The sequence below is a fragment of the Palaemon carinicauda genome, chromosome 24, assembly GCF_036898095.1.
Source record: "Palaemon carinicauda isolate YSFRI2023 chromosome 24, ASM3689809v2, whole genome shotgun sequence".
Taxonomy (NCBI): domain Eukaryota; kingdom Metazoa; phylum Arthropoda; class Malacostraca; order Decapoda; family Palaemonidae; genus Palaemon; species Palaemon carinicauda.
The window spans coordinates 3,551,376-3,563,750 of record NC_090748.1 but is presented as its reverse complement, the minus strand read 5'-3'; the positions used below and the strand labels follow the sequence as shown (position 1 = coordinate 3,563,750).

Genomic DNA, 12,375 nt, shown 5'->3' with positions numbered 1-12,375 from the left:
TATGTGGATAGCATGGCATTATTATTATTATTATTATTATTATTATTATTATTATTATTATTATTATTATTACTTGCTAATCTGCAAACCTAATTGGAAAAGCAGGATGCTATAAGCCCAGGGGCTCCAACACGGAAAATAGCTCAGTGAGGAAAGGAAACAAAGAAAAATAAAATATTCCAAGAAGAGCAATAAGATTAAAATAAATATCTCCTATATAAACTATAAAAACTTTAACAAACCAAGATAAACATAAACAAGATAGAAAAGTATGCCCAAGTGTACCCTCAAGCAAGAGAACTCTAACCCAAAAGACAGTGGGTGACCATGGTACAGAGGCTATGGCACTACCCAAGATTAGAGAACAATTTGGAGTGTCCTTCTCCTAGATGAGCTGCTTACCATAGCTAAAAAAAGTCTCTTTAACCCTTACAAAGAGAAAAGTTGCCACTGAACAATAACAGTGATGTAAGAAGAATTATTTGGTAACCTCAGTGTTGTCAAGTGTATGAGGACAGAGGAGAATGTGTGAAGAATAGGCCCGACTATTCGGTGTGTGGGTGTGTGTAGGCAAAGGGAAAATGAACCGTAACCAGAAAGAAGTAGTACTGTCTGGCCAGTTAAAAGACCCCATAACTCTCTAGCGGTAGTATCTAAACAGGTGGCTAGTGCATATCGTACAATTCCCTTAAATTTTGATGGGGTGAACAAAGTTTCAACTAAAGTTAATCGTTTGTATCATGTTTCGGATGACTGTTCCGTTCGTTTACAAGCTCAGCCGCTAGCTCATTACTTGTTAACTCCATCAAGGGAAATGTAGGTGCTAGTACATCTACTTTCAAAACGAATCCTCTGCACCCATGTGCAGCATTCCCCGTATCAAGTTGTAAATAAACTGGGAAACCAGCTGATTTTCCCCCGTTTCAGCCTACAGTAAAGGAGGAGGAAGAAAACACAGGCAGACCCTTTTTAAACCTTACATAACGTTATTGCTGAGATATACCGTAGTAAGTTGATTAAGCTGATCTTTGAGGCTTTATTTTTATTCAGAGAGAGCAGAGCTCAAACTAATGTCTGTTTCTAAAAATATTACAGTTTCCACATTTAGATCAAATGCTTTAACATCAAAATTGTCAACAAGGAGGCCTTTGCATTCCAGTGGTAGAACATGAGTAATCTGTTATAGAAATTCTGGAAGGGTTACCAATCAAACTTGAAAACCCTAATGAAGAATAGTACGACAGTTCTTTCAAGTGAATTCCAGTGGAAGGGAAGACACTGTCAGTTCTTCCCTGTTTGGGAAAGCCTTCATCCCAATAAGATGGTACTAACTATGATCAAAGAAGATTATTGGATTCCTCTACTTCCCAATTCTCCCTTGTCAAAGAAAGCAGTTCAGTATCCAATCTATCTCTCCAATACCATACAGCAAAAGATCAGTTGTTAAACTAGAATTTGCAAACCATTTAGAGAATGATGTTTATCAGAGACCTGTTCTAGATGTCTCAGCCCTCGACAATTTAACAGAACAGTGCTCACAAAATTTTCGATGGAAACACCCTCAACAGTTCTGAGGGTAATCAAGCATAATGATCAGATGCTGTCAACAGACCTCGCAGATGCATATTTTGACATTCCGATTCATCTCAATTCAAGGAAATAACTTTGATTTGTCAACAGGTCAAAGGTTTACCGATTCAAGTGCGTGTGTTTCAGGCTCAGGATGGCCCCTCGCGTATTCACCAGAACGATTGGCTCTCTCTCAAAATATTTATGGTTCCTGGAACTGAAAATTTTTTTGTACCTGGACAAATTTCAAGTGATTCATTGAAAATAATTTAAAAGGTTATGATAATGGTAACAGTTCTTTTTCAGTCATCAGAGAAGAGGATCCGGTATTTTTCTTTTGCTACAAAAGTACAAAACATCAAAGCCCATGTCAGTTAGGATGTGGATGAGGCTTCTAGGAACTATGGCCTCCTTTAGAGAAATCCATCCCACTGTCCAGCCTGGAAACGAAGGCTTTTCAATTTCATCTCAAATCACATTGGAACAAGAGTACCGATCAAGATGCTGTCACATTTTTAGCAGTGTAAAACACGCAACTGCTTACAAGTTGGTGGGACAATTGCTGATGTTTATCTCAAGCGGTCTCTTTGGCCTTGAAAAACACAAACATACCTCTGCTTTGAGATGCTTCACAGATATAGTGAGGAGCAACTCTGGACTATTTACTTCTCTGAGGGGAATGGAATCTGCAAGAGACAGAATTGATTATCTGTTGTCTAGAATTACTAGCAATTTTCAAAACTCTTCATGATGAGAATGGGTCCGAGTCAAGACATTTCACGCACTCGGAGATGTATTGCTCACGAGCAGGTGTAACAGAAGTTGACAGGGCACGCTGCTCTACACACTAGCAGGAACAAGCAGGCTTATCACAATTAGAGGCGCTATGGCATCTCTTGTGGGAAGGAGAGCTAGTTCCTTCAATCATCGACTCCGTAGGGTGTAGGGCAAACAGGAAAGTCTGCCTCGAGGACCTAATAATAACCAGCTGCCCGAGATCAGGCTGATAGTCAAAATCTTGTGAAGACATTACAACCTCCTTAGCAGAATTAAATGCTACAGGTAGCCATTCTGTAGATGGAGTACCCTTTAGTCCATAAGGCCAAGTCCAAAGGTGTAGCATAGCTTTGTTAGTTGTAACACGGATAAACACAGGAGAGGCTCACCTGTTTTGCAAGGGAAAACAAGCAAATATCTTAGCCGAGAGATTTCACCAGGAGTTAATTCGTCACCTCTCTTCCCGGTCTTGCCTCCGGAAGAGACCAACAGTGAAGGGTCAAAGGGCAGAGTACCAGGGGTTATAAGAGCAAGTTTATTTGCTTTTTTAGACCTCAAAGATGAGCCCGAAGGGGGAAGAATTACATTTAGCCCTGTTCTTTCTCCTCCTACCATACACCTGCCACTGGGAGGGTGACCACTCCCTGCAATCCTCACATGAGGAATTTAAAATGCAAACATGCCCCCTGGCATTTAGGGGACAAAGAATGAAGATCAACCTCTATGCCATTCATGAAAGTGCTGCATTTATTCGACATTCCCAGGCAAGTTCGCATGTCCACCTAAGCACAAACATTCAATCTGGAAAAGAAAAAGAAGAACAACCTAAACCAAGTTTGTATGAGCGCCGACATTAAGTCTGTGCTGATCGGCTGCCAAAATCAAAGTGACTTCAGTGTACAAGCGAGGGGGCAAGGCTTCCCAGCTACTGGCCATCTACTGACACCTTGTTAAAAGTGAAATGGCCATGTTCCAGCTGTATTACAAAAATCTCTTGATAAAATGACATATTTTGTATTCGTGTAAGAACAAACCATACTTTAAACAGGAAACAAACACAAGGGCATCACCTAGCATATGGTCCTTCACCTGACCTAACCTAGGAGCTGTATCCTTATGGGGGGGGGAGGCTACGCATCCTGTAACCCCACCCCCTTAGACTGCCATATCTTTAGCTTACCCTAAGACCAAGTCTTAATCCTGCGCTTGCTTTCCAACCAGCTACACTCCTGAAAATGGATTTTCCAGACGTATTTTCTAGTTCAGCACATCCATAACATTTTAAAAAGAAGTATCTTTAACAATTAACAACATTAAAACCATTCAAAATTCAGTAACTGGTAACACACCTGTAACAATTTTTAACCTCAACGTGGGTTAAGACCACTTGTTTAGGTTTATATGAACATCTTTCTTAAACGTGGATGACAGATAACAGCTTCAAATGTGTGATGTAGTCAGAGGAGGAGCTAGTATTAGAAGGAGCGGAGCTAGTATTAGAAGGGGTGGAGCTAGTATTAGAAGGGGTGGAGCTTGTATAGTAGATGTGTACGTAGGATATTGGCCAAGAGAAAGTCACGTGACAGTAAAAATAGTTCTGACTGGAGATTACACATGGCTACCAGTACTAATAATACAAAAAATAGCAAATTCTTATAAATAATTTCTGGTTAAATAGGAAAATGAGTAATCAAAGTTCGGACAGAACCACCTGTCAACGATTTTACGAACTGTCATGTGGAACACTTTGTCATTAGAAATCAAAATAAAATTAATCTTTATTCATCCACATTCAAATTACTACTTACTGCTGATTATGAGTTATGGCATTTAAACTAATGATTTAGGAAGGATATATTCCGGTAAAATTATAGTTACGGACAGGCCAATATTTCAAAATAAAAAAAAAGTGTGTCCTTTTCAAAGAAAACGGGCATTTTTCTATTATAAACACCTATTTTAGTTAGAGAAGCTTGTCCCGTCCATAACTATAATAAAACATATATTCAATTTTGTTGGTACAAATCAGATCACGAATATTATACTACGGTAAAGTAAAACCAGTTAGGACATTTGCAAAATCAGGTTAAATAACCTCCTTTATTACAATGACCGAGCCAAACTGTATCTGCCATCCTACAAACTTTCTAAATTCGGTTTCTATGATAGATTTCCATGATAGATACTTTAGGTTAGGTTGTTTCTTTGGTATGATGTCGGCTACCCCCCCCCAAAAACTGGGGGAATTGCCTTGGCATATGTATGTATGTCCAATGCTACATTTCGGTATACAATTTATAGCGTCAGCTATGGTAGTCTTGCTTAATCTACCGGAAATAACTGTTCCTTGGTCCTCACTGGGTAGCCTCCGTTGCCAGCCGATACTTTAGAGTATACCTCAATAAATATTTAATTTGCATTGAAAATAAAGGTAATTTTCGAAGTAATTGGATGTTTTCCTGAAGGAGATAAGTTTATTAGTAAAAAAAAATATTGCTTTTATTATATAATATTTCTTTTATTAGAAAATATTGCACTGACTGGAACTATAAATACCAACTTGATTCAAAACTTTAACAGTACATTTGTTTGTACACAGAACAGAATATCAGTAAATACTAGGTCAAGTTCCTTTAACCTTTGCAGTATAGGGTAGGCCTATAGGCCTTGACAGCTGGAAAAAAAATAAAATTGAGAAATACGTGAAAAATACAAATTGGCAACTGCAGTCCCACACAAAATCCCACTTAAAACTTGAAATGAGACCAAACTGACCCTTTTATTCGAGATTTCAAATACCAATTGACATTTTAATTAATAAGATAAATGAACAAATAAATTACCTTCGTTTACGATAAATGAAAAAAAAATTTACGTGAAAAATACAAATTGGCAACTGCTGTCCCACACAAAATCCCACTTGAGACCCGAAATGAGACCAAAAATGAGACCAAACTGACCCTTTTATTTGAGATTTCAAATGCCAATAGACATTTTAATTTATAATATGATGAATTAACTGATAAATGACCTTCGTTTTTGATAAAATGATTTGAATGCAGAGGTCACACCCCATGTAAACAATGAGGACATAACATCACTTATCACGCCCATTATGGGCGTGATAAACCCCCCCTAATCAAAATAACACCTCCTTACCGGTCACCCATTCTGGAGGGTCATTCCTCAACATAAAATCCAAGAATTGTCCGATTAGCATAAGAAGAATCCTCTCCAGTTTTAAATAATCACCCCAGGAGTGCTTTTGGCAATACACAAACTTTGTTGATTTCACACAAGGTTATTTAGGCCGATATTAACTTTCACATGGTAGACACTCGATAGATTTCGTTTGATTCTGATTAATTTATCTTTCATGGGCAAGTTAACACATAATCCAGTCCTTAAATGGAGGCTGGGACACGTGAATTAACACGACCACTTCTGTCATTAACACAAACATAAGGCTGCCATATTGGTCGCCGCTCAACTACTACTACGCAACATAAACTAGGTCGTCACTTCTATAAATTCTATAAAATTTCCCCTTTAAATTGACTATTTCCTTTTTAAATATGTTATGTTTGTTTCCATTATAGGTTTCTTCTTATTTGATAACTTTCCAACGGCTATAGGAAACATGATTTTATGGAGTGAGATGAGATGTTCAGTTTTTGGCCGACTAAACAAGTTGGTGACTTTTAGATTAAAATATACAAAATTGGCCATTTCTTTGATCAAAAGTTTAATCAACATGTTTGAAACTTAAAATTAACCTCTAAAATGTATGATTTTGCGTCTATATACACGACATTGACATATCGCGAAAGTTAATTCCTGTGAAGTTTGCCGCTGACATCACTGTTAATAAATGTGAGTTGCTTACTTTTATCGTAATGATTAAGATGAAACAATTTCTTGTGAAATTACTTTACTTAATTTTAATATCTGAAGACATTTCTTATTTGCTATTAATAAAAAGATTATCTAGACAACGAACAAAAGAAATAAAAACAAGGTCGCGCCCATGAAGTTTTAATAAATGAATCACATGACAGCCATCATCTTGACATATACTTCAGCATTTCGGATTTCACCTTAAAATTCATCCCCTGATTCATCATGGCAGTTGGGAAGTAAGAGAAGCGTTTCAATTGCATTTTCAATTATATTTTCAAGAATGATTAGGCTATGCAAGACAAAATTTCTCAGAGGACATCCACCCACTCAGGTAAGATTCTAACAAGAATTTACCACATACTTGAAAGTATTCACTTCTATCTTTTATCAATCAAACAATAGTCCCCTAGAATGCTATTGATAAAGATATATCCTCTAGCGAAAACTAGGACTTCAATAGCTTTTATTCGTGGACTGTGTTGGCGATATGTTAGCATCTCAAGTGCCCGAGGCAAGACACAATGCACTATGAATGATGCACCGTTATCTAGCATGTTATAATATCTACATCTCAGCGTTCTTCCCTTCTTTTGTATTTCCAAGCAAAGTTGGACAGTATGCACGATAGCATACATAAATCTTTGCTCTAATTGGTATAACTGTTAATTTGCAGTGCATTACGATTGATGATATCGTAGTTTTGTGGCCAAAGCAAAGTCAGTTTGTTGACCTCGTACTTAGAATGATTAACTTAATAAAAGAAAAATAACCTCATGATAAGGATGTAATTTGAAATGAAATATATCCCGAAATATGTTGCTCCAAGGATCTCGAAAAGTTTGTGATTAATTGACTAGAAGGAATTAAACCGTCTTATATATATGTAAAAGTCATATTCCACTTAACGAAATCCTTCATAAGAAAAAAAAAAACCTTTTAACTGTGATTTTTGTTGAGATCTACATTCATCCTTAGCTGCTATATATCAGGAGTCAGGACGAATGATCTGTGATCAATCCTTGGTCCTTACCCACTTACTAAACCCCGTCCTCAACCCCCTCCCCCCCCCCCTCCCCAACCCACCCCCACATACAAAATCTCCTTCTCTCTCACTTGAGGTTTAGCGCCGCAATGACGCCCTGATCATGCCTTGCCCATTCACGTCACGTTGGCTCTCTCTCTCTCTCTCTCTCTCTCTCTCTCTCTCTCTCTCTCTCTCTCTCTCTCTCTCTCTCTCTCTCTCTCTCTCCTTAATTTCAATTGGTTTTCCTTAAAGTATCTCGGTGCATAACGGTTTAATAGTTACCCGTAGATTGGGATAAAACTTTAACAAGAATCTCTCTCTCTCTCTCTCTCTCTCTCTCTCTCTCTCTCTCTCTCTCTCTCTCTCTCTCTCTCTCTCTCTCTCTCTCTCTCCCTTAATTTCAATTGGTTTTCCTTAAAGTATCTCGCTGCATAACAGTTTAATAGTTACCCGTAGATTGGGATAAAACTTTAACAAGAATTGTCTGAGTATTTATGGAATTTATTCACACATATATTCTGTTTTATTATCAATTTTCTTATTTGTTCTTACATTTGTTGATGATATATTTTCTTCAATTGCAGTCCATCAAATTCCAAAATTCTCAAAACTGACTTGTCCTACTTTCTTGTGTCATACAAACAATTCTTAAGTTTTTCTCCTTCCTTCAGCTTTTCGCATTTCTTAAGCTTTTCTCCTCTCTTAAGCTCTATCCTTTCTTAAGCTATTCTCATTCCTCAAGCTTTTCTCCCTCCTTAAGCTTTTCTTCTTCCTTAAGCTTTTCTCATTGCTTAACCTTTTCTCCTTCCTTAAGCTTTTCTCCTTTCTTAAGCTCTATCCTTTCTTAAGCTATTCTCATTGCTTAAGCTTTTCTCCTCCCTTAAGCTTTTTTCTTTTCTTAAGCTTTTCTCCTTTAGCTTTTTTCCTTAAGCTTTTCTCCTTACTTAAGCTTTTCTCCCTCCTCAGGCTTTTCTCTTTCCTCAAGCTCATCTCCTTTCACAAGCTTTTCTCCTTTTTTAAGCTTTTCACCTTCCTTAAGCTTTTCACCTTTCTCAATGTTTTCTCCTTCCTTAAGCTTTTCTCCTTTCTTAAGGTTTTCTCCTTCCTTAAGCTTTCCCTAAGCTTTTTTCCTTCCTTAAGCTTTTCTCCCTCCTTAAGCTTTTCTCCTTCCTTAAGCTTTTCACCTTTCTCAATGTTTTCTCCTTCCTTAAGCTTTTCTCCTTTCTTAAGGTTTTCTCCTTCCTTAAGCTTTCCCTAAGCTTTTTTCCTTCCTTAAGCTTTTCTCCCTCCTTAAGCTTTTCTCCTTCCTTAAGCTTTTCACCTTTCTCAATGTTTTCTCCTTCCTTAAGCTTTTCTCCTTTCTTAAGGTTTTCTCCTTCCTTAAGCTTTCCCTAAGCTTTTTTCCTTCCTTAAGCTTTTCTCCCTCCTTAAGCTTTTCTCCTTCCTTAAGCTTTTCTCCCTCCTTAAGCTTTTCTCCTTCCTTAAGCTTTTCTCATTGCTTAAGCTTTTCTCCTTTCTTAAGCTCTATCCTTTTTTAAGCTATTCTCCTTCCTCAAGCTTTTCGCCTTCCTAAAGCTTTTCTCCTTCCTTAAGCCTTTCTCCTTTCTTAAACTTTTCTCCTTTCTTAAGCTTTTCTCCTTTCTTAAGCTCTATCCTTTTTTAAGCTATTCTCCTTCCTCAAGCTTTTCGCCTTCCTAAAGCTTTTCTCCTTCCTTAAGCCTTTCTCCTTTCTTAAACTTTTCTCCTTTCTTAAGCTTTTCTCCTTTCTTAAGCTCTATCCTTTCTTAAGCTCTATTCTTTCTTAAGCTATTCTCATTCCTCAAGCTTTTCGCCTTCCTAAAGCTTTTCTCCTTTCTTAAGCTTTTCTCCTTTCTTAAGCTTTTCTCCTTTCTTAAGCTCTATCCTTTCTTAAGCTCTATCCTTTCTTAAGCTATTCTCATTCCTCAAGCTTTTCTCCTTCCTTAAGTTTTTCTCCTTCCTTAAGCTTTTCTCCTTTCTTAAGCTTTTCTCCTTTCTTAAGCTTTTCTCCTTTCTTAAGCTCTATCCTTTCTTAAGCTCTATCCTTTCTTAAGCTATTCTCATTCCTCAAGCTTTTCTCCTTCCTTAAGTTTTTCTCCTTCCTTAAGCTTTTCTCCTTTCTTAAGCTTTTCTCCTTTCTTAAGCTTTTCTCCTTTCTTAAGCTCTATCCTTTCTTAAGCTCTATTCTTTCTTAAGCTATTCTCATTCCTCAAGCTTTTCGCCTTCCTAAAGCTTTTCTCCTTTCTTAAGCTTTTCTCCTTTCTTAAGCTCTATCCTTTCTTAAGCTCTATCCTTTCTTAAGCTATTCTCATTCCTCAAGCTTTTCTCCTTCCTTAAGTTTTTCTCCTTCCTTAAGCTTTTCTCCTTTCTTAAGCTTTTCTCCTTTCTTAAGCTCTATCCTTTCTTAAGCTATTCTCATTCCTCAACCTTTTCTCCTCCCTTAAGCTTTTCTCCTTCCTTAAGCTTTCCTCCTTTCTTAAGCTATTCTCCTTCCTCAAGCTTTTCTCCTTCCTAAAGCTTTTCTCCTTTCTTAAGCTCTATCCTTTCTTAAGCTCTATCCTTTCTTAAGCTCTATCCTTTCTTAAGCTATTCTCCTTCCTCAAGCTTTTCTCCTTCCTTAAGCTTTTCTCCTTCCTTAAGCTTTTCTCCTTCCTAAAGCTTTTCTCCTTTCTTAAGCTCTATCCTTCCTTAAGCTTTTCTCCTTTCTTAAGCTCTATTCTTTCTTAAGCTATTCTCATTCCTCAAGCTTTTCGCCTTCCTAAAGCTTTTCTCCTTTCTTAAGCTTTTCTCCTTTCTTAAGCTTTTCTCCTTTCTTAAGCTCTATCCTTTCTTAAGCTCTATCCTTTCTTAAGCTATTCTCATTCCTCAAGCTTTTCTCCTTCCTTAAGTTTTTCTCCTTCCTTAAGCTTTTCTCCTTTCTTAAGCTTTTCTCCTTTCTTAAGCTTTTCTCCTTTCTTAAGCTCTATCCTTTCTTAAGCTCTATCCTTTCTTAAGCTATTCTCATTCCTCAAGCTTTTCTCCTTCCTTAAGTTTTTCTCCTTCCTTAAGCTTTTCTCCTTTCTTAAGCTTTTCTCCTTTCTTAAGCTTTTCTCCTTTCTTAAGCTCTATCCTTTCTTAAGCTCTATTCTTTCTTAAGCTATTCTCATTCCTCAAGCTTTTCGCCTTCCTAAAGCTTTTCTCCTTTCTTAAGCTTTTCTCCTTTCTTAAGCTCTATCCTTTCTTAAGCTCTATCCTTTCTTAAGCTATTCTCATTCCTCAAGCTTTTCTCCTTCCTTAAGTTTTTCTCCTTCCTTAAGCTTTTCTCCTTTCTTAAGCTTTTCTCCTTTCTTAAGCTCTATCCTTTCTTAAGCTATTCTCATTCCTCAACCTTTTCTCCTCCCTTAAGCTTTTCTCCTTCCTTAAGCTTTCCTCCTTTCTTAAGCTATTCTCCTTCCTCAAGCTTTTCTCCTTCCTAAAGCTTTTCTCCTTTCTTAAGCTCTATCCTTTCTTAAGCTCTATCCTTTCTTAAGCTATTCTCCTTCCTCAAGCTTTTCTCCTTCCTTAAGCTTTTCTCCTTCCTTAAGCTTTTCTCCTTCCTAAAGCTTTTCTCCTTTCTTAAGCTCTATCCTTCCTTAAGCTTTTCTCCTTCCTTAAGCTTTTCTCCTTTCTTAAGCTTTTCTCCTTCCTTAAGCTTTTCTCCTTTCTTAAGCTCTATCCTTTCTTAAGCTATTCTCCTTCCTCAAGCTTTTCTCCTTCCTAAAGCTTTTCTCTTTTCTTAAGCTCTATCCTTTCTTAAGCTATTCTCCTTCCTCAAGCTTTTCTCCTTCCTTAAGCTTTTCTCCTTCCTTAAGCTTTTCTCCTTCCTAAAGCTTTTCTCCTTTCTTAAGCTCTATCCTTTCTTAAGCTATTCTCCTTCCTTAAGCTTTTTTCCTTCCTAAAACTTTTCTCCCTTCTTCCCCTGAAGCCAATCTATGCTCACTATAACAATTTTAACCTTAAGTGACACAAGGTCAATGCGGTAATTCTAAACATCTCATGATGACAAATTTACTTTAAATGTAGAAGTTTCTTGTTTCAGTTCCAGTTTCATCACAATACATGCTCACCAGAACGTCAGGTGGGCAAGCCTGAGCCTCCACTGTGGTGCCCTACCACAGCAGTGGCCTCCCTAGTAAACAGCTTGAACTCACGGTCCCGGGCGGGGATCGATCTGTTGTCACGCGAATGCAAGGCGAACACATTACCACTGTACTAGCCAGGAGCGAATTAATTTTCTAAACACGACGGTAAGGCTAATCATGAATTTCTTGATTTGCTGACTTCCATTTGGGATAGAGTTCTCTTGATTGAGGGTACACCCGGGCACACTATTCTATCTAATTTCTCTTCCTCTTGTTTAGTTAAAGTTTGTATAGTTTATATAGGAAATATTTATCTTAATGTTGTTACTGTTCTTGAAATATTTAATTTTTCCTTGTTTCTTTTCCTCACTGGGCTATTTTCCCAGTTGAGGCCCACGGGCTGATAAGCATCCTGCTTTTCCAACAAGGATTGTAGCTTAGCAAGTAATAATGATAATAATAATAATAATAATAATACTAATAATAATAATAATAATAATAATAATAATTATTATTATTATTATTATTATTATTATCATTATTATTATTTGATGGTATAAATGCCATATCTAAAAGATCTATAGGTGTATTGCAATGTCATGATCCACGTTTTTTTCTTTTCTTTTTTTTTAATCTAAAGTCATTCTGTCACTTTAATCATTTTGATACTTGCAATACCACCCTCAGGTGACAAACTCTATTGCAAAATCTTCAATGGAATAGTTATTCGTTTATTTGAATATTTATTCATTAATTCGTGCGTTTATTTATTAATACACTTATCATTTGTAGTCAGGTATATAATTATATGTTACTTGCTTTTTATGCAAGGCCTTCTGTATAGTGGTAATTTTGAAAGCAATTTGATATCATGTGGATTCTTTCTGGCTGTAAGAGGCCTAGACTTTAAAAGAAATTATTATTATTATTATTATTATTATTATTATTATTATTATTATTATTATTATTATTATTATTATTATTATT

The 12,375-nt window shown here is 36.8% G+C and overlaps 1 protein-coding gene across 7 annotated transcripts in view; it reads right to left on the bottom strand.

The window, feature by feature from the left end:
- The window catches only part of LOC137618047 (uncharacterized), a 590,306-nt gene extending 584,455 nt beyond the window's left edge, over positions 1-5,851 (bottom strand). For 4 of the 7 annotated variants that reach the window (XM_068347975.1, XM_068347979.1, XM_068347981.1 and 1 more), the window contains exon 1: positions 5,506-5,851. Coding sequence is in view for 1 of the 7 variants with exons in the window: in XM_068347980.1 (XP_068204081.1) it covers positions 5,506-5,516 (11 nt within the window). In the remaining 6 variants the exon portion in view is untranslated. The remainder of the gene's footprint in view (positions 1-5,505) is intronic. The other 3 variants (XM_068347977.1, XM_068347978.1, XM_068347980.1) reach the window with 1 other exon arrangement.
- Positions 5,852-12,375: the final 6,524 nt, after the last annotated feature.